We start from the raw sequence: 18,156 nt of genomic DNA, 5'->3' as shown, positions 1-18,156 counted from the left end.
TACACCCATGCACACCATGCCCACACAGGGGCAGACGCGTGCAGACACACATAGGGACAGGCAGAAACATACATAGGAATAGGCAGACACATAGATGGGTGCCTGTGGGCACACACACACACACACACACACACACACACACACACACACGAGTGAGGGCTCATACATGGGCAGGTGGGCATATGCACAAGGGTGCTGGAACAATTTGTATAGTGGGGCTACAGCGAGCCATTGAACCAAACTGTAAACCCTGTATATAATGGAAACCACTCCAGGCCAGGGGGTGCAGCAGCACCCCTAGTTCCAGCACCTATCCATCTGCATGCCTACAACAGGCAGACGGTCAATCACACATGGCAGCGGGCGGGGACCTGCAAACATGGGGGGGAGGTGAACGCACACACTCAGACAGGAGCAGGCGCGCGCACGATCACACACGGTTCGGGCGCGGGCGCGCCCGCGCCCATACTCACATTGGGCGGGTCCAGCGAAGGAGGCGGGGCTAGGGAGTAGGAGGCTGGTCCAGTCCCGCTCCTCCTGTTGCCATGGCAGCCTGGCTACGGAAGTGCTCTGCGGCGCTTCCCTCCAGCCGCAGGTCCGCAGCGAGCCGGGCCGCGGGGAGCGGCTCCCTCCGTGCAGCTGAAGATGGCGGACGGCGGGGAAGCAGCGGAACAGCGGGAAGAGGCGGCGGTTGGCGGGCCGCGGCGGGACAAAGGGCCCCGGGCTAATGCCCGGCCACCCACGGCCCGGGACTTACAGGTGCGGAAGGGCCGGGGCGATACTTGGGAATGATGAACGAGAGCCCGGCGGCGCCTCCCCGACAGGTGCCGTCCCGGCCCGTCCCGTCCCGGCGGCTGCGGTGCTCCGGGCTGCTGGGCGAGGGCTGGATCGGGCGGGGGAGGCTGGCCTGGCCAAGCCCAGGCTGTGCGGTTAGAGGCGCCGCCCGGCGGGCTGTATTTCTCGGCGGAGCGGGGCACAGGGAGCTGAGCGCTGGCGGGGGGCTGCCTGCCCTTTCCATGCACACACCTGGCACCCTGCCCCTGGGCCATCCCCCGCCGTGCTGCTCCCCGCGGGGCCGTAACCTGCCACGTGGTGTGGGATGATCCGCCAGGCGGAGGCAGGTGGCTGGCTTTGTGTCACACCCCTTCTCTCACAAGACCCCTATTTTTCAGGACTTAATAGCCAGGCCCGATGAAGGTGCCAGCTCTTGTTTGCAAGGCCCGAATAAAGCTGCTTAATGCAAAAACCCTCTTGTGCTGTTGAGCCTGGCTTTCAAACACTAGAGTAGAGGTTCCCAAACTTGTAAAGAGCTGTGCGGAGTATATACTCTAGCGTTCAGGCATGTAGGGCCTTCTGCTGTACTCAACCATGCCTCATTGTCTACACTGCTATTTTATACCCATGCTAATTGGGCATTCTGTGTCTACTCTACACAATACCTAAGCGTAGACCTACCCTTAGCTATTACTTAAGTAAAAGAAATGTGAAACTCTAGGCAGTGTTACTGTTCTTGTTTAAATTACACATAAGGCCAATACATTGCTGACCAGTCCTGACCATTTTTCCTTTTTACTTACTAATATTAGGTTTGCACATTAATTATTGTTGATAAAGTCTATGAGTCTATTGAGACTAACATTTTTAACTGAAGCATACAGTAGTTACATTCATCTTCAGGTTTCCAAACTGTTGAAGATCGGACTTGTAGTTAAGCAGGCTTTTTGAGTAGATGGTCTTTCATGGTGTTAAATTTATCTAAAATAAAAGTTCCCTTTTTAACTAGCACAAATCTGTAGAATGCATATTAAGTTTGAGACACTGGATGTATTTTAAAAGTTCTATTGCAATCTCACTACTCTGTATGATTTTCTTAATAGCCCTCAGTTCTTCAACTAGTTTACTTTCCTGGATAACGAGCGTCTCATCACAATACTTATTACAGTCTTAAATACTGTGATTCTAAAACAGTTTGGCTTGCAGAGGGCTCTCTTTATTTGAATGTTTGTAAGCCAACCCATAGGAGAATTGTAGCCCTGCAGCACTATGTGGTGAAATGTTAATATCACTCCAGAGAAAAGCAGAATGAAATTTTAGAACTCTGTTTTTGAGACAAAAATTTTAATATTTACAAAAACTAAGTACAACATTGTTAAAGACAATAGAAATCAAGCTACCAAAAATGTCATATTTGGTATCCCTTCGCATACTGTTCTTAAAGCTGAATCTGCCAGAGAAATGGCAGCATATAGGGCTATCCTTGGGAAAAGCCTTTCTAATACACGTTATTATGCTTGGGTGTAAGCCTTTAAGCACTTGCTGAAGTCAGTGTTAAACACATGCTTAAGTGCTTTGCTGAATTGGGATCTTAATATTAGTACATTCTGTCATGGTTGTAAATATGTTATATAGGAACTGAAAAATATAAATTAAAAGCTATTACTGTTGTGTTCTCTAACAACCTTATTGAAAGTAATGTGGCATATTGTTTCACATAAACACAGAATAGCTTTGTCTTAACCTTTTACAAGTAATATGAGTGCTTTCTATGTATTCTGAACAGATGCTTCTGTATAAAAGTCTTGTCATTCTTAATGAGGTAATTCAGACTTGTGTTTAATATGTAAATAAATACATGTGTATTTATTTCAGAGTACAGGTATCCAGACAAATATTTATGAGTATCCGAATAATGTCACTCGTGTTTCTAAATCAATAAGGAACCTAGGCTTCTAAAACAATGCATACAATGTTTATTCTCTTGTTCTTTGTATAGTTTATATCTCTAGTCTTATAGATTTTCTAAAAAGTCTGGTATTGTATGTAGTTGGCTTTGGCTGGGTTATATGAAGATGAAGTTAAAGGCAAGTTATCCCATTCTGACAGACCACCAGCTACAGTGGTCGGTAACCCAAGAGTACCAGTTCAGAGGTAAGAAGTGTTTTGTACATTAGGATTAGTAATTTATTTGACATCTGTAATATCTGTTTCAGTTTACTAATCCTGCTTTTGTCACAACATTCAGAAATTTGATCTCAAAGAGGTATTATATTCCAATGCTTGTTTAAAAAGCTATAACAACACAGAAGAGTAAAGTGCGGGACCCTATAATACTCTGCTTCCTTAGGAAGTGTTTGTAGCATATATTTATTTATCGAGCAGTCTTCATTCTGCAACTGTTCCCAACCACTTTATGTTTCTGTTAGATGCTGGCAAACGGCTTAAAGTTAAATGCAGAAGTAGTTATGCTGTCACAGATTTGGACGTATGACCTGTATTCTTTTGGGGGGAACAACTGTTAGGATCAGGAGCAATTCACATGGAAGGCTATGCATAAGTGCCTCTTCTGGGTCAGGAAACCACAGTGCTCATGTCAACATGAGGACTATGATCCATGACTGTTAAGCCCTATCCAAAATTATCCCTCAGCAGCATCTACCATAGGAGAATTGGCAAATATCCTCTAAGATTCTTCATGGGAACAAAGAACTTGGGTGGACAACCTCTGTGTGGTAGAGGAATTTAATATATTTTTCTCTGTTTTTTTCTGGCATGTTTAGGTGCATGTGGCCAACAAGAATTTGCTTTAAGTACTTAGGGTTCACATAACAGAATATATGGAGACTCATTATAGCATTCTCAAATAAATTTTAAAAAAATCGTGCCAAGTTTAAATTAATGAAATACAAAAAAACTGAACAGTAAGATGTTTGGTTTTTTAAAAAAACCAATCTATATGTGGCAAGTGACTGGGACATGATAAACCAAACACAAGGCTTGGGTGTCTTTCTAAAAAGACCCCAGCCACACAGATGTGTCAATGTGAATCTCATTTTTTTTAAAATGGGTATATACCAGCAGACATCTCCATGACTGGTGACAAACCTACAGTCCATTTGTGCACATGGATCTCTGGAAAGATGAAATTCAGCCCAAGGCTGGATACTTGGGGGACAATAATAATTGTTTCTGGTTGAGATCACCAATCTACAGATATCACTATTAAAAAGCTGCTTGCCAATACATACCAGAAAGTTATTATAGTTACTTCCTATTCCATGTAGGGAATAGGTTGGTACTGAATCTTGAATACTTCAGAATGGTATATGTTGGCAAACTCTAGCTCTTTATTGGCAATCTCTAGCTCTTTATTGGCAATCATATACCATGACTCAGATGAATCTCTTTTGGAAAGAAAAGATGCCCCCTTAACACAATGTTAAATAATTCCTAATTTGGCTAGATTGTAGTCTACATCAGTGTTTCTCAAACTGGGGCCGCTGCTTGTGCAGAGAAAGCCCCTGGCGGGCCAGGCAGGTTTGTTTACCTGCCCCGTCCACAGGTCCGGCCGATCGCGGCTCCCACTGGCCGCGGTTCGCCGCTGGAAGCGGCGCGGGCCGAGGGACGTACTGGCTGCTCTTCCCACAGCTCCCATTGTCCTGCAGCGGTGAACCAGCCAGTGGGAGCCGCGATCGGCTGAACCTGTGGATGGGGCAGGTAAACAAACCAGCCCGGCCTGCCAGGGGCTTTCCCTACACGAGCGGCAGCCCCTGTTTGAGAAACACTGGTCTACATCGATTGTCAAAGTTCCATTGAAGTCAGTGGAGCTATGGCAGTGTGCACCAGTGGTGGACTATCCCAGGGATGTGAAGCTAGTACAGTGGTTCTGATTCCCTATTTCAAAGTATCTGTTAAATTCATTCTAAATGATTACTGTAAACCTTTGCAGTGTTGGCTTTAAGAATATTTTTGAATCCATGTAATAAACAGAAAGGAATAGGGGAAACTACTGCTTGTAAGCTCTTTGGGAGCAGTGACTGTCTTTTTGGTCTGTGTACTGCACCTATCACAATGGGGTCCGGGTTCATGACTGGGGCTCCTAGCACTTTGGTAATATAAATAAATAATAATGATGCTGGTTGGTCCCATTGTAGTTCAAGTACTACAAAGCCAGTTTTCGAATATAATTGAAGGTTAAAGGCCAGATTCTGCAACCCTTATTCACATTGAATGTTACCTACTGATGTTAGTGAGGCCACTTGTGGAGTAAATTGTCATTCAGCATGCATAAGGGCATTGCTGTATGGCCCTAAATGAGCTGCCCTCCATTCTTTCCTTGCTACATGGTGAATATTTGGAACTATGTGGCCAAAAGAACATATGTTGTTACAGTATGTCAGCAATTTAGAATTATTTTATAAAATACATAAACAGCCTGAATGGCTGTTGGAGCCCGTCAGGTCAGAACTTTTGAGAGTCCTTATTTTCGCTCTTTTTTTTGTTTGTTTGTTAAGTATATAAAAAACTAACCATTTTACATAGTCATAAGTGTGAAGTGCTTGTTAAAGTGGATATATTATGCAGGATATATATCAGTAATGTTTTTAATAAAACTGAATTTTTTAAAATATTTGTTGGCAGTCTAAAAATTGACTCCTTCAGAAGCTTGAGAAGACCAGAAAGAAGCATGAGTGATGACAAAGAAAACCAAAGGTACTGTAAAAACAGAAGCTTATTTATCTATAACAATTATGAATAGAATATTAATCTAGATTTTATTTTTTTTCATTCATACATTTTTTCCCTTTCTTCTTTCTTCATAATGGTGTTGATCTTAGTCTTTGCTCTAAGTGGTAACATAAGGGCTGTTGTGTGACTCATTACAGGGAAATGGTGACATGAAGTATGGAGGATAGCCTTTCCTATTTAAAATAAAATGCTTTGTCCAATTTTCAAACTATAATCTGAATCTTTCTGAACTGTAAGCTTTCATTCTTAATCTCCTTGGTTTTACATGTAATATTTATTTTAACATACCTCTGCCCCCGTAAAATATTGCTCTTGATAATCCATAATGCTCAGGCCAAATTTAGGAAAATAAAATTTAAAATTAAATCAAATTTATATTTACAAAATATGTAACATAATTATATATTTCTTAGATTTTATTTCTGGACTAAAATGAATATGAGATAGAGGTATTAAAATGTGCTATAGCTCTTCCAAATATGCTTATTTTTTACCTCAGCATTACTGTCCATTATATTTGGTAAGCAACTCTAGCACCTTTTATTTAAATCATTTTTGGTTTTTGGGTCATAGTTAGATTTACACAGGTGCATACAGGGCCAGCTCCACGCGCCAGCTAAGGAAGCAGGTGCTTGGGACAGCCAATACAAAGGGGTGGCACTCTGTCCGCTATTGGGGCGGCCCATTCGGGTCTTCGACGGTGGGTCCCTCAGTCCCTCTTTCTCTTTGAGCTGCCGCCGAAGTGCCGTCGTTTTTTTGTTTTTGTTTTGTTTTGTTTTTTCCGCCACTTTGGGCTGCAGAAAACCTGGATCCAGCCCTGGGTGCATATTGAGTAATTTTCCTCTAGAATAATCTAACTCAAATCTTTTCTAATGAATCTTTTCCCCTCTTCTCTGTGTTTGTGTTCTTGTTTCACAGCTTAACTTTGTTGGATACAAATCGGACATCAGGAATAGTAACATACAAAAGCCAGTAGGAGAACACGTCCATCTCCCTGGACATTCTATAATAGATTTAAAAGTAGCCATACTTGAACAAAAAAACTTCAAAAACAGACTTCAAAAAGAAACTGCAGAACTAAAATTCATTTGCAAATTTAACACCATTAATTTGGGCTTGAACAGGGACTGGGAGTGGCTGGCTCACTACAAAAGCAACTTTCCCTCTCCTGACATTGACACCTCCTCATCAATTATTGGGAGTGGACTACATCCACCCTGATTGGCCCTGTCAACACTGGTTCTCCACTTGTTAGGTAACTCCCTTCTCTTCATGTGTCAGTATAATAATGCCTGCATCTGTAATTTTCACTCCATGCATCTGAAGAAGTGGGTTTTTTACCCATGAAAGCTTATGCCCAAATAAATCTGTTAGTCTTTAAGGTGCCACCGGACTCCTCGTTGTTTTTGTGGATACAGACTAACATGGCTACCCCGTGATATTTGTGTTCCTTTGTTACCTTCATTTGTGTGAATCTTGTATTTAATATAAAAGGTAACACTTAATCCTTAAACTGCTAGCAATAAGTTAATATCTTGTTAGAACAATCATCTCCGCTTCATCACATCACCCTTAGTTTATAGACATCAGTGTTGAGATAGCAGAATCAGTTTTATTCTAGTAAGCAGCAGCAGATTGACTTGTTTTATCCTGAATCAACTCACCTTGCCTCCTATACTTAAATAGTATACCCAAGGAGAATCGGAAGCATTCAGCATTTTTTTGGCTGTTTAAAATCAAATCAAATAGAACATAAATCAAAGATGCTACAGCTTAGCAGTATGTCATGTCTATCTATCTAAATTTGGATAGTATCCATCACCATGGTGTCTAAACATACATTAGCCACTAGCACTTCTAGTCTCTTAATCTTACTCTCCGACATGTATATAACTTCTGATTACAGATAATAAAACTACTAAATAATACACTCTATGAAATGGATCTCATGCAATGGCTAGAAATTAGTCTAGTTTGAAAATAAACTAGATGTTTACTACTGTTTGTTTTATCCAATGGTTTTCTCTGAAGTTACTGCAAACTCTAAAGTGCCTCAGAATATAAATTAATTGTAGTTAAAAAGAACTAATATTGTTAGAAATGAGACCATAATAGACCATTAAGCCTAAGATCTCACTTTGGTGCTATTTTTAGTTCTTCTCCCAAATAGTTGTACGTTAATTCTACAAAGGCAGTGTTAATTGTGCATTTGATTTTCCAATGCATCTGCATTTGATCAGACCAGCCATAGTCTCATGCACAGAACCTCCCAGTGGAGATTATTCTTTGGAATCCACACAAGATAAGGCATGTAAAGTCACAGCTATGTCGGGACTGTGTTCATATGACCATGGTTCCTAACCTCTAGGAACCTCTATACCTTTGTAGGTCCACTACTGTAACAATTCTTTTAGTAGTGCTTCTTTGTGTATTGGGAAAACCAGAACTGGGTGGAATGCTTCTGTTATCAAAGTGAAGAGGTTTTGTGCCAGAATTTGGCTCCATTTGTTTACTGAGCTTTTTTATTGAAAAATGGGTGTCCATCAATTACTTCAGAAGGATCATCACTGATGAACATTATTGTTTAAAGATTTTACTCAGGTGACTCAGAATATAGCGGACTACAGATTGTTGGGCCTTCTAATAAGAATCCCAGTAAAATTGTTGGTGAACTTTTCAAAGAGGCGAAAGAACATGGGGCAGTTCCACTGGATGAAGCCGCAAGAGCCTCAGGTGATTTTAGTAAAGCTAAAGTAAGTATAAAAAAGATAGTTTAGTAAAAACTAAATGAATTAGTTATTTTTGCCTACAGGGCTTATTGTCTTGTAAATTATATTACTAATGCTTGCAAATATTCAATTTTCAATCTTAACATTTCATAGTACACTGACTGCTTAGCATGGTTAGAATTTCTAACTACCTAATTTGCTAATTAGAAGGCATATCAGTTAGAACATTGTGTGTTTGTGTTAACTAAAGAAGCAGGCTTGTTCACATTTTAATTTATATGCTTGCACCCCATTAAATATCTTTGTAAATTGTTTCACGTATCTATTCAAGCTGTTTAATTTTTGTAATTAACTTTCTTTTAAATATTTTATCAGTCATTTTCAGGTGGTGGATACAGATTGGGTGACTCATCCCGGAAGCGCTCTGAATATATATATGGAGAAAATCCGAATGGGCAAGATGTAAGTAAAATGTTGAATAGCAGAAAATAGTGCTACACATCCTGCAATGTTTGAAGCCCAAGTTGTCAAGATAATGTTTTTATATAACAATAGTTTTGTTTATAATGAATAGCTATAGAGCCATGTAATGTACATTTTAAGAATAATTTCCTAAAGCCAAAGGGTCTACATGGACAAAAATACATAGATTATGAAGTGCAGAGCCTCTTCTGGTAGAGGAAAGAGGTGTTCGGCAAAGAAGTTGGCTGACTGGGTCCAGTGTTGTGAAAAGAAAGGGTTGTATTGCTGTGAGTGCTCTGTGACTCTAATATGAGTTGCAAAGTGCTCCTTTTGAATTAAACGCTTAATTTTGTGAGGAGGTGCCTACCATATTTAAAAGCTCTATAGGCATTAGTTGTGTTGATTCAGCCCTATTAAGCATCTCACAACAATTCATAACTTGCAATTTTGTGTGTTGTCTTTATTCCCTGTGAAATAGAAAACTGAGTGTCATTGATAATAAGCTACTGGAATACTCACTAGCTAGATAAGATCCTTCTAAAGTTGATATTGTGTAGGAAGAAAATAAATATTATATTTGACTAATTTTAAGTCCAGTTTAGGGTGAAGAGAAAACAACCAGAATGGTTATACTTTATAAACCTTTCTTTATAAAAGTGGCATCATAGTTTTCTGTGTTGTTGTAGCTCAGTGATTTGTGTGTTAAGTTATAGTTGGCAAGATGTCTTTTCCTGTCAGCCTTGCATATTATTTGCACACTGAGAGTCAAACAGGGTTCTTTCCATATCATGCATCATCACCAATAATAAATGTTCTGACATCCAAATTGGGCCCTCACCTACACCTGTGAAAGTGCTGGGCTCAGTATGACAAATTGAATAGAATAGAGTTGTTTCCTGATTGCCATTGTTTTCAGCAGACTTGGATAGGTGTGACTGATAGGAGCTTAATAAACAACTTTATTGATGCACAAGATGGAAAAAACATCAGCAGTAATTGAATCTTAGCTGAGCTTGGTCAACTGTACTAACAGGAGTAAAGAACAGTAAAGCTTACTTTTGCCACCAAAGAGAGCAGACATGACTCTGAATATACACAGGGAATAGAATTGTGAACTAAAATGATGCCATTTTTATATAGTCACTTTTCAGAGTAAAACTACACTATAATATCAGTAAAACTAAATTAACACTAAAGTATCTTTCTCTCTCTGGTGCCCTTCAGGGTCCTGTGCTAGGTCATCTCCTCTTTGTCCTCTGTGCTCAAGATAGCTGAAATCATGTGGAGCTAACACTTCTATGCAAATTATTTTACAAGTCTAATTCTCTGCCTTTAATCTTCATCCCTCTGTCCACCTCTTCACTATGTTTGATATACTTACATGAATGTCCTCCTGCCATCTCAAACTCATTTCCTCCAACCCTGAACTTTTCTCCTAATCTATCTTCATTTTCTTTTCTTAACACCATTGTCAACTCCACTACTCTCCCATATTTGTAATCTTGGTGTTATCTTTGACTTCTCCTGCTCTTTCCGCACCATAACTAGTGTTAAGTTCTGTCACTTCTTCCTTTCTAAGGGCTTGTCTACATATAAACAAAGTGTGTGAATGAACAGCACACTAGCCTGTTGCACACACTAAATCCCTGTTTGGATCCTGCTACTTCATACCAACAGTTCTGTAGTGTGCTTTGATGCACTGTTGTTTGAAACAGGTTGTATGAAACAGCAGTAAATCAAAGCACACCACAGAACTTTTAGTGTACAGTAGCAGAGTCCTCATGGCCTGCTAGTGTGCTCTACAGTCACACCCTGGATTTCTGCACAAGTCCTGTGTTTGCAAGCCCTAAAAAAACAAAATTCAACTATAGCCAGTGTTAAAACCCTTGTCTATGCTTTTGTCATATTCATCTTCCTTCCTGCAACCACTTCCTCTGTGGTCTTCGGAATTCTCACCTCTACCTCTCTCCCATCTATCCAAAATACCATTGCTAAAGTCATCTTTATCTGCATCTACTCTGCCTTTATAATTGTCCCCTTCAGCCTTTTGCTGGATTCTTTTCTTACTGCATCGGGTTTCTCATTCTTGCCTTTAAGATTCTGCACAATTTTGCCCTATCCTTATCTCTACTTTTCTTTCTTCCTATGCTCTTGCATGCTCCTTTTCTGCACTATAATCATCTCTCTCTGCTGCTCCCTCATTCTCCTTTTCCTACTCTATGCCTCATCTTTTATGCTTTTCCCAAGCTTGGGAGAAATCTCTTGCTGCTTCTTGTAAATCCAGACTTCCATATATTTCCTGAAATGTTCTTACCAATTTTCCCTGGGAGTAAGTCACACTCTCTCACCCAGATATTTTCCTGAATTTTTTCCTCATCTGTTTTAGAATGCAACCTCTTCTGGGCAGGAATGTCCTTTTATGTTTTGTAAAGCATTGTATAATTGTTTAGTGTTGTATAAATGCTTAAGTAATCGCATCTTGATTATTGCAACTTCCTTTCTCTCGCCTTGACAAATGCAGTCTTGCCCTGCTTATTTCCACCAAGAATGCTTCTGCAAAGATCATTTTCCTAGCTCATCACTTCGACTATGTAACCTTTCTCTTTGTATCTCTTCACTGGCTTCCTTCTTCTCTATTGTATCAAATATAAACTATTTGTCTGCACTTTCAAGGTCTTTCATGACTATCCTCCTCCTTACCTGTCATCTCTCTATCATTGAAAGGTTGACTCCTACCTCCAATAAATCTATGATGCTAGTCTCAATCACCCACTTGTTACATTTGCAGACAAGTACTTTCATGCTTTCTCTCATGCTGCCCGTTGTGCCTTGGAGAAACTCCCTGTAAGCATGCACAAAACAAACTCATTATCCTATTTCGAATCCCTCTTTTAAAATTCTCCTTTGCCCTGAGGCCTACAGAAAATATGACAATGGTTAGGCTGCTGGGTATGCTGAGAATACACATCATACATACCATGCTGACCAATATGTCTCATTGTTTCCTTGTACACCCCGGTCAGTCTGTCTGTACCCATCTATTGTCTCTTAGCTTACACTTGGATTGTAAGGTCTTGGGGGCAGGCAGGGTCTGTATTTTTGTTCTGTGTTATACAGTGTCTATCACAGTGGGGTCCTAGTCCATGACTTGGGGCTCTGAGGTGTTACAATAAAAATAACAATGATAAAGCTAGTTATGGGAATTAGTAACTTTAACTCTTGCTTTATTCCACAAGCGATTAGAATAGTAGAAGTAATCTACAAGTTTGTGTGTGCTAGGTCAATTTTAAACAAAAACAGTATTCGCTATTTTGAAAGCAGTTGCATCACCTGTTAAGCCTAGTACACTATTGTTGGCATATATTTTCTGTGTACCTTGTATTTTATCTATTAGCTATGTCACTGATAAAAGTCAAGGCTTATTGTGAAGTACAAGGTTGCCAATCTGTCGGAGGTCTCAGTACCACTAAGTTTGTAATTTCAACTGTAGCAACAGTGCAAATGTTACTAGAAGTCAATATCACTTTTTTGGGTGAATCTAAAAATGACAGTCCAAAATCTCTCTACAAAAGCGAACACGTTTTTATTTCTTTTGCCTTCTATCTTATGTTTCTGTGTTTTGCTACAAAATGTGTTTTGTTTTAGATTCAGTACTCTAATGTTTGCCAATATGTACAAAGCTAACAAAAAAGATCAGCAGATAATTGCTTAGGAATTTTTTTGTTTAGTTTTTTATTATACTTTCTTTGCTCAATAGGTTCAAATTTTGCTTAAACTGTGGAGGAATGGTTTCAGTTTAGATGATGGAGAGTTGAGAACTTACACAGACCCAACAAATGCTCAGTTTCTTGAGTCTGTTAAAAGAGGGTAAGTTATAATGGTGGTTATTTTGCTGACTATATCAGAGCAGTCAGGTGGAGAGAAGGGAAATAGTAATAAAACAGTGATGAGTATTAAAAAAGTATATAACCTTTCTGCAGTGTAAAGCAACTGAGTACTGAAACATTAAATAATCCTTCTACCAGAAACAAGATTAGGCTGATTGATGTTCCTGCCGAGATACAGACAGTGTACAGTAACTCCTCGCTTAACGTAGTTATGTTCCTGAAAAATGCTACCTTAAGTGAAACGATGTTAAGCGAATCCAATTTCCCCATAAGAATTAATGTAAATGGGGGCGGGGGGAGGTTAGATTCCAGGGAAATTTTTTTTCATGAGACAAAAACTATATTTTTATAATATATTTATTTTATATATATATAAAATAAATATATTATAAAAATAATATATATATTATTTATATATAATAATATATATAAAAAACTTTGTGTGTGTATATACACACACACACACACACACACACACACACACAGACAGTATAAGTTTTAAACAATTTAATACTGTACACAGCAATGATGGTTGGGGTGGGATATTTCCCAGGGAATGCCTTACTGCTAAATGATGAACTAGCACTCAGTTGAGCCCTCAAGGGTTAACACATTGTTGTTAATGTAACCTCACACTCTCCAAGGCAGCACGAATGGAGGGAGGGGAGACAGCATGGCAGAGAGAGACAGAGACATACAGTGTGTGTGAGAGAAAGACGCACATTGCCCCTTTAAGTACTCTGACCCCACGTTAAGTACATTTTCTTTTTAATTAGATCAGCAAGTTGAGACAGCAGCTGCTGCTAGCAAGCTCCCTCTGTCCTGGTGTCCCGCCCCCCCTGCTCTGAGATAAGGTACAGGAGCGGGGGAAGTGGGGGACACCCTGACATTAACACCCCTCTTCCCCCACGCCCCTCTGCACAGCAAGCAGGAGGTTCCCGGGAGCAGCTCCAAAGCATAGGGCAGGAGTAGCACATGACAGTGGGGGGAGGGACAGCTGAACTGCCCAGCAATTGATATCCTGCTGGGCAGCTGCCGCACAGGAAACTTAGGAGAGCGGGGAGCTGATGGGGAGCTGCCGGTCCACCCTGGTTCCAAGCCCTCACCAGCTCGCTCCAACGGGCTGCTCTTTCTGCAAGCAGTGGATAAAGCAGCTGCCAAACAACATTATAAGGGAGCATTGTGCAACTTTAAACGAGCATGTTCCCTAATTAATCAGCAATAAAACAACATTAACCGGGACGACTTTAAGTGAGAAGTTACTGTCATAGGGACCTCTTTGCAATGGATCAAAATACAGGTGCACATCTATGCTTTTTACAGTCAGAAGAAAATATCTGAAGTTTTATTATTAAAATATTATGTTTACCATATTTTTATGACGGTTAAACACTATTAAAGCAAATTGTACATAAGTTCAGTCGCTTAGGGCCTATGTACATAGCACTGGCAAAATGTGCCAGAGGGTGGGATTTATAAAATGCTCTAACTACTCCTTGGAGACCTGCTGATTCACTCTAAAAGGTGCCTAATTCTCATCGGACTATGTTAATGTGAACTATTTTCCTTTTAGACCATGTAGACTCTGCTGGCGTAGAGGAGTTAGAGTGCAGCATGTTAGAGCACTTTACAAATCACACAACCTGTGAAGTGTAGTCAAATGCTAAGATTGGGTCTCCACCTGGCCTGTGCCACAAATAACATAATACTTCAATATGATGGCCACCTCCAGCACTAGGCTCAGAAGTGCCAGCTGTGATTCAAAATAATTCATGGGTTATTCACTGCAACAAATGCCTCCTTCTTTTTGAATATTCATATTATGCTAGGCTGAGCAAAACAGGTGTGTTTATTCCTTAACATAAATAATGTTTTAATTAGGGCCGCCAAGCAATTAATTTTTTTAATCATGCGATTTAATCGCATTGTTAAACAATAATAGAATACCATTTATTTAAATTTTTAGATGTTTTCTACATTTCAAATATATTCAATTACAACACAGAATATAAAGTGTACACAACTCACTTTATATTTATTTTAGATTACAAGTATTTGCACTGTAAAAAATCAAAAGAAATAGTATTTTTCAATTCACCTAATACAAGTACTGTAGTGCAATCTCTTTATCATAAAAGTTGAACTTACAAATGTAGAATTATGTACAAAAAAACTGCATTCAAAAATAAAACAATGTAAAATTTTAAAGCCTACAAGTCCTCTCAGTCCTACTTCTTGTTCAGCCAATTGCTAAGACAAACAGGTTTATTTACATTTACAGAAGATAACACTGCCCTCTTCTTATTTACAATGTCACCAGAAAGTGAGAACAGGCATTTGCATGGCACTTTTGTAGGTAGCATTGCAAGATATTTACGTGCCAGATGCGCTAAAGATTCATATGTCCCTTCATGCTTCAACCACCATTGCAGGGGACATGTGTCCATGCTGATGACGGGTTCTGCTCAATAACAATCCAAAGTAGTTTTTATATCTCTTATTGTATATGAATATATGTATATATTAGATTGCATCCCTCTTTCCTCCACCTTTTACATATTTATTGTTGTCTGAGGGTACGTCTATACTTACCCGCTGGTTCGGCGGCCAGCAATCGATCTCCTGGGATCGATTTATTGCGTCTTATCTAGACGCAATAAATCGATCCCGGAAGTGCTCGCCGTCGACGCCGGTAATCCTGCTCTGCGAGAGGAGTAGGCGGTGTCGACGGGGGAGCCTGCCTGCCATGTGTAGACCTGCGGTAAGTACCTTTAAGTTGGAACTAAGATACTTCGACTTCAGCTACGTTCTTCATGTAGCTGAAGTTGCGTATCTTAGTTCGAACTGGGGGCTTAGTGTGGACCAGGCCAAAGATTGTAAGATCTTCAGGGTAGAGGTTGTGTCTTTGTATGTATTTGTACAGCACCTAGCACAGTGGGGTGATGTTACTAATTGAGGGCCCTGGGTACTACTGCAATATAATAATCAAATCAGTTGATTATTTCTCAAGGCGTTTTTCCTCACCTGAATTGGATTATGATCCCTGTTAAGGACTGTGATTGATAGGCAAAAAAAATGTATTGCATTAGAGCAGGGATGGGGAACCTCCGGCCCACAAGCCAGATTCAGCCCGTTACTTAATTTAATCCAGCCCGCAGCAAGTCTCCATGCCGTGGGCCAGAAACCCTGAACCTCGGCTCCCTCCCCTCCCACTCACCCCCACAGCTCCTGGGTGGAGGGGCGATCAGGGAAGTTCCACATGCTGCCCCCAGCACCAGCTCCACAACTCCCATTGGCTGGGAACTGTAGCCAATGGGAGCTGTGGGCGCGGCTCCTGCGGGCATGGGCAGCATGCTCTGTGCAGAGGCCCCGACCGCCCTTCCACCTCGGGGCCACACATGCCGGCCGCTTCCGGGAGCAGCGTGGGGCCAGGGCCTGCAGGAAGCCTGCCTTAGCCCCACTGCACAGCCAACCAGGAGCCGCCTCAGGTAAGTGCCACCCGGTCAGAGCCTGCACCCCAAGCCCCCTGACACACCTTAACTCCCTCCCAGACCCCGCACCCCAACCCCGAGGTCTCAGCTCCCTCCCGCACCCAAACTCTCTCGCAGAGCCTGCATCCCTACCCGCACCCAGTTCAAAACCCCCCTTCCTGCACCCTAACTCCCTCTTAGACACCACGTGCACCCCCAACCCCGTTCCCCTGCCCTGAGCCCCCTCCTACACCCCAAACTCCTCATCCCCAGCCCCACCCCAGAGCCTGCATCCCCAGCCAGAACCCTCACCCCCTCCCACACCCCAACCCCCTGTCCCAGCCCAGAGCCCACTGCTGCACCCTGAACCCCTCATTTCTGGCCCCACCCCAGAGAGTAGGGGAAGCCCCGAGCCTCCACGCCCCCTTACCCTTTCCCCTCTTCCCCCCTCCCTCTGGCGGGGCTGTGTGTGGTGTGTGACTGATTTTTTTTTCTGTGGGTCAGTGGCCCCTGATAGAAAAAAGGTTCCCCGCCCCTGCATTAGAGATTACTTGAGAAAACTTTTAAAATGTTTGATAAGTGAAAAATTATAATATAATATTATCATTCTAGCAACTATTTTTAGACATTATTTCTAAATTCTTTTCCTCTTGATTATTTTTTAAATTCTCAACCAAAATATTAAAAATATCTAAGTATGGGCAATATTCCATCTCACTTTTTTTTAACACAGAACTCCCCAGTAACTTCATCTGTTTGAACATCATTTGCAAAATGTGGCTATTAAGATGGTACACTCATTCATTGTATCAGTGCACCCTAGATTTCAACTTGTGACTTAATAATGAACTACATTTATACATCCATTAGTCTTTAGTCTAGTCTAGCTTCTAGAAGAAGTAGGCGCAATTGGATTCCTCTGCATTTTGATACGATAGTGCACTAGTTTCTACTCTTTATTAAAATATTGTTTAGGCTCTTGTAGGATCCATACTGAAATGTTTTACTGTACTGTAATTGGGAATTTCTACTGCGTACTTTAAGGAGACAGCTAAAATGGTTTATTTTTTTGCATTTAAGAGAGATTCCTTTGGAACTTCAACGGTTGGTGCATGGTGGCCAAGTTAACTTGGATATGGAAGACCACCAAGAACAGGAATATGAAAAGCCTAGACTGAAATTCAAAGCGTTCAGTGGAGAAGGACAAAAGCTTGGAAGGTAAAAATAAATTTAACAAATGAATGTTCTCTTCTCTTTAATTGCAAATTACACATGCACATGACAGAAGAGTAGAGCTCAGGATGGCTGAAAAAGATACATTTTACTTTTGTAATGTTTTCTATGATGCTATTTGAAATAGTGCTTTCAGACACTGATTTTAATTGAGTCATCGGAGACTTCTGGAGAAGTAACTCAGTGCACTTTCCACTTAACAGTAATTAATACCAGAAGTGTTTACTGATCAGTCTTGGTCAGAGAATGTAGTGAAAACAAATACTTTATTCATCCAAAATATCACAAGTCAAATATGTCCAAACTTAAGAGTTAGAAGATCCCAGAATTAAGGTTGCCTTTGCAATGTAATTCTGTCCCATTGTGTGCATGCCTTATTTTACAGTTTTCAAGGCTGCAGAGAGTGTTTTGGGGGTCAGGTTCAAAATCTGAAACTGATGTCCCCATCCAAATAAAAAAAAAAATTACCATGGAAATGAAAGAGTTTATGGGTACATCTACACTACAGGGGGGAGTCGATTTAAGATACGCAAATTCAGCTACGTGAATAGCGTAGCTGAATTTGACGTATCGCAGCCGACTTACCCCGCTGTGAGGACGGCGGCAAAATCGACTTCTGCGGCTTTCTGTCGGCGGCGCTTACTCCCACCTCCGCTGGTGGAGTAAGAGCGCCGATTTGGGGATCGATTGTCGCGTCCCGACGGGACGCGATAAATCGATCCCCGAGAGGTCGATTTCTACCCGCCGATTCAGGCGGGTAGTGTAGACCTAGCCTAAGAGGAGGGGAGAGGATGGAGAAGAGGGGTCAGTGAGGCCCCAGGCCTGTGTGGTTGCTGCATTCCCCACTGG

At 41.1% G+C, this 18,156-nt stretch overlaps 1 protein-coding gene across 4 annotated transcripts in view; it reads left to right on the top strand.

The window, feature by feature from the left end:
- The first annotated feature begins 532 nt into the window (after positions 1 to 532).
- UBXN2B (UBX domain protein 2B) overlaps positions 533 to 18,156 on the top strand; it is a 31,515-nt gene continuing 13,891 nt past the window's right edge. The window contains exons 1-7 of one of the 4 annotated variants that reach the window (XM_054018038.1): positions 533 to 759; positions 2,825 to 2,928; positions 5,419 to 5,490; positions 8,117 to 8,279; positions 8,631 to 8,717; positions 12,475 to 12,584; positions 17,155 to 17,292. In XM_054018038.1, the coding sequence (XP_053874013.1) occupies positions 646 to 759; positions 2,825 to 2,928; positions 5,419 to 5,490; positions 8,117 to 8,279; positions 8,631 to 8,717; positions 12,475 to 12,584; positions 17,155 to 17,292 (788 nt within the window). In that variant the 5' untranslated portion in view covers positions 533 to 645. The remainder of the gene's footprint in view (positions 760 to 2,824; positions 2,929 to 5,418; positions 5,491 to 8,116; positions 8,280 to 8,630; positions 8,718 to 12,474; positions 12,585 to 17,154; positions 17,293 to 18,156) is intronic. The other 3 variants (XM_054018036.1, XM_054018037.1, XM_054018039.1) reach the window with 3 other exon arrangements.

Source organism: Malaclemys terrapin, chromosome 2 (assembly GCF_027887155.1).
Source record: "Malaclemys terrapin pileata isolate rMalTer1 chromosome 2, rMalTer1.hap1, whole genome shotgun sequence".
Lineage (NCBI taxonomy): Eukaryota > Metazoa > Chordata > Testudines > Emydidae > Malaclemys > Malaclemys terrapin.
This window is presented reverse-complemented; position numbering and strand designations above follow the sequence as displayed.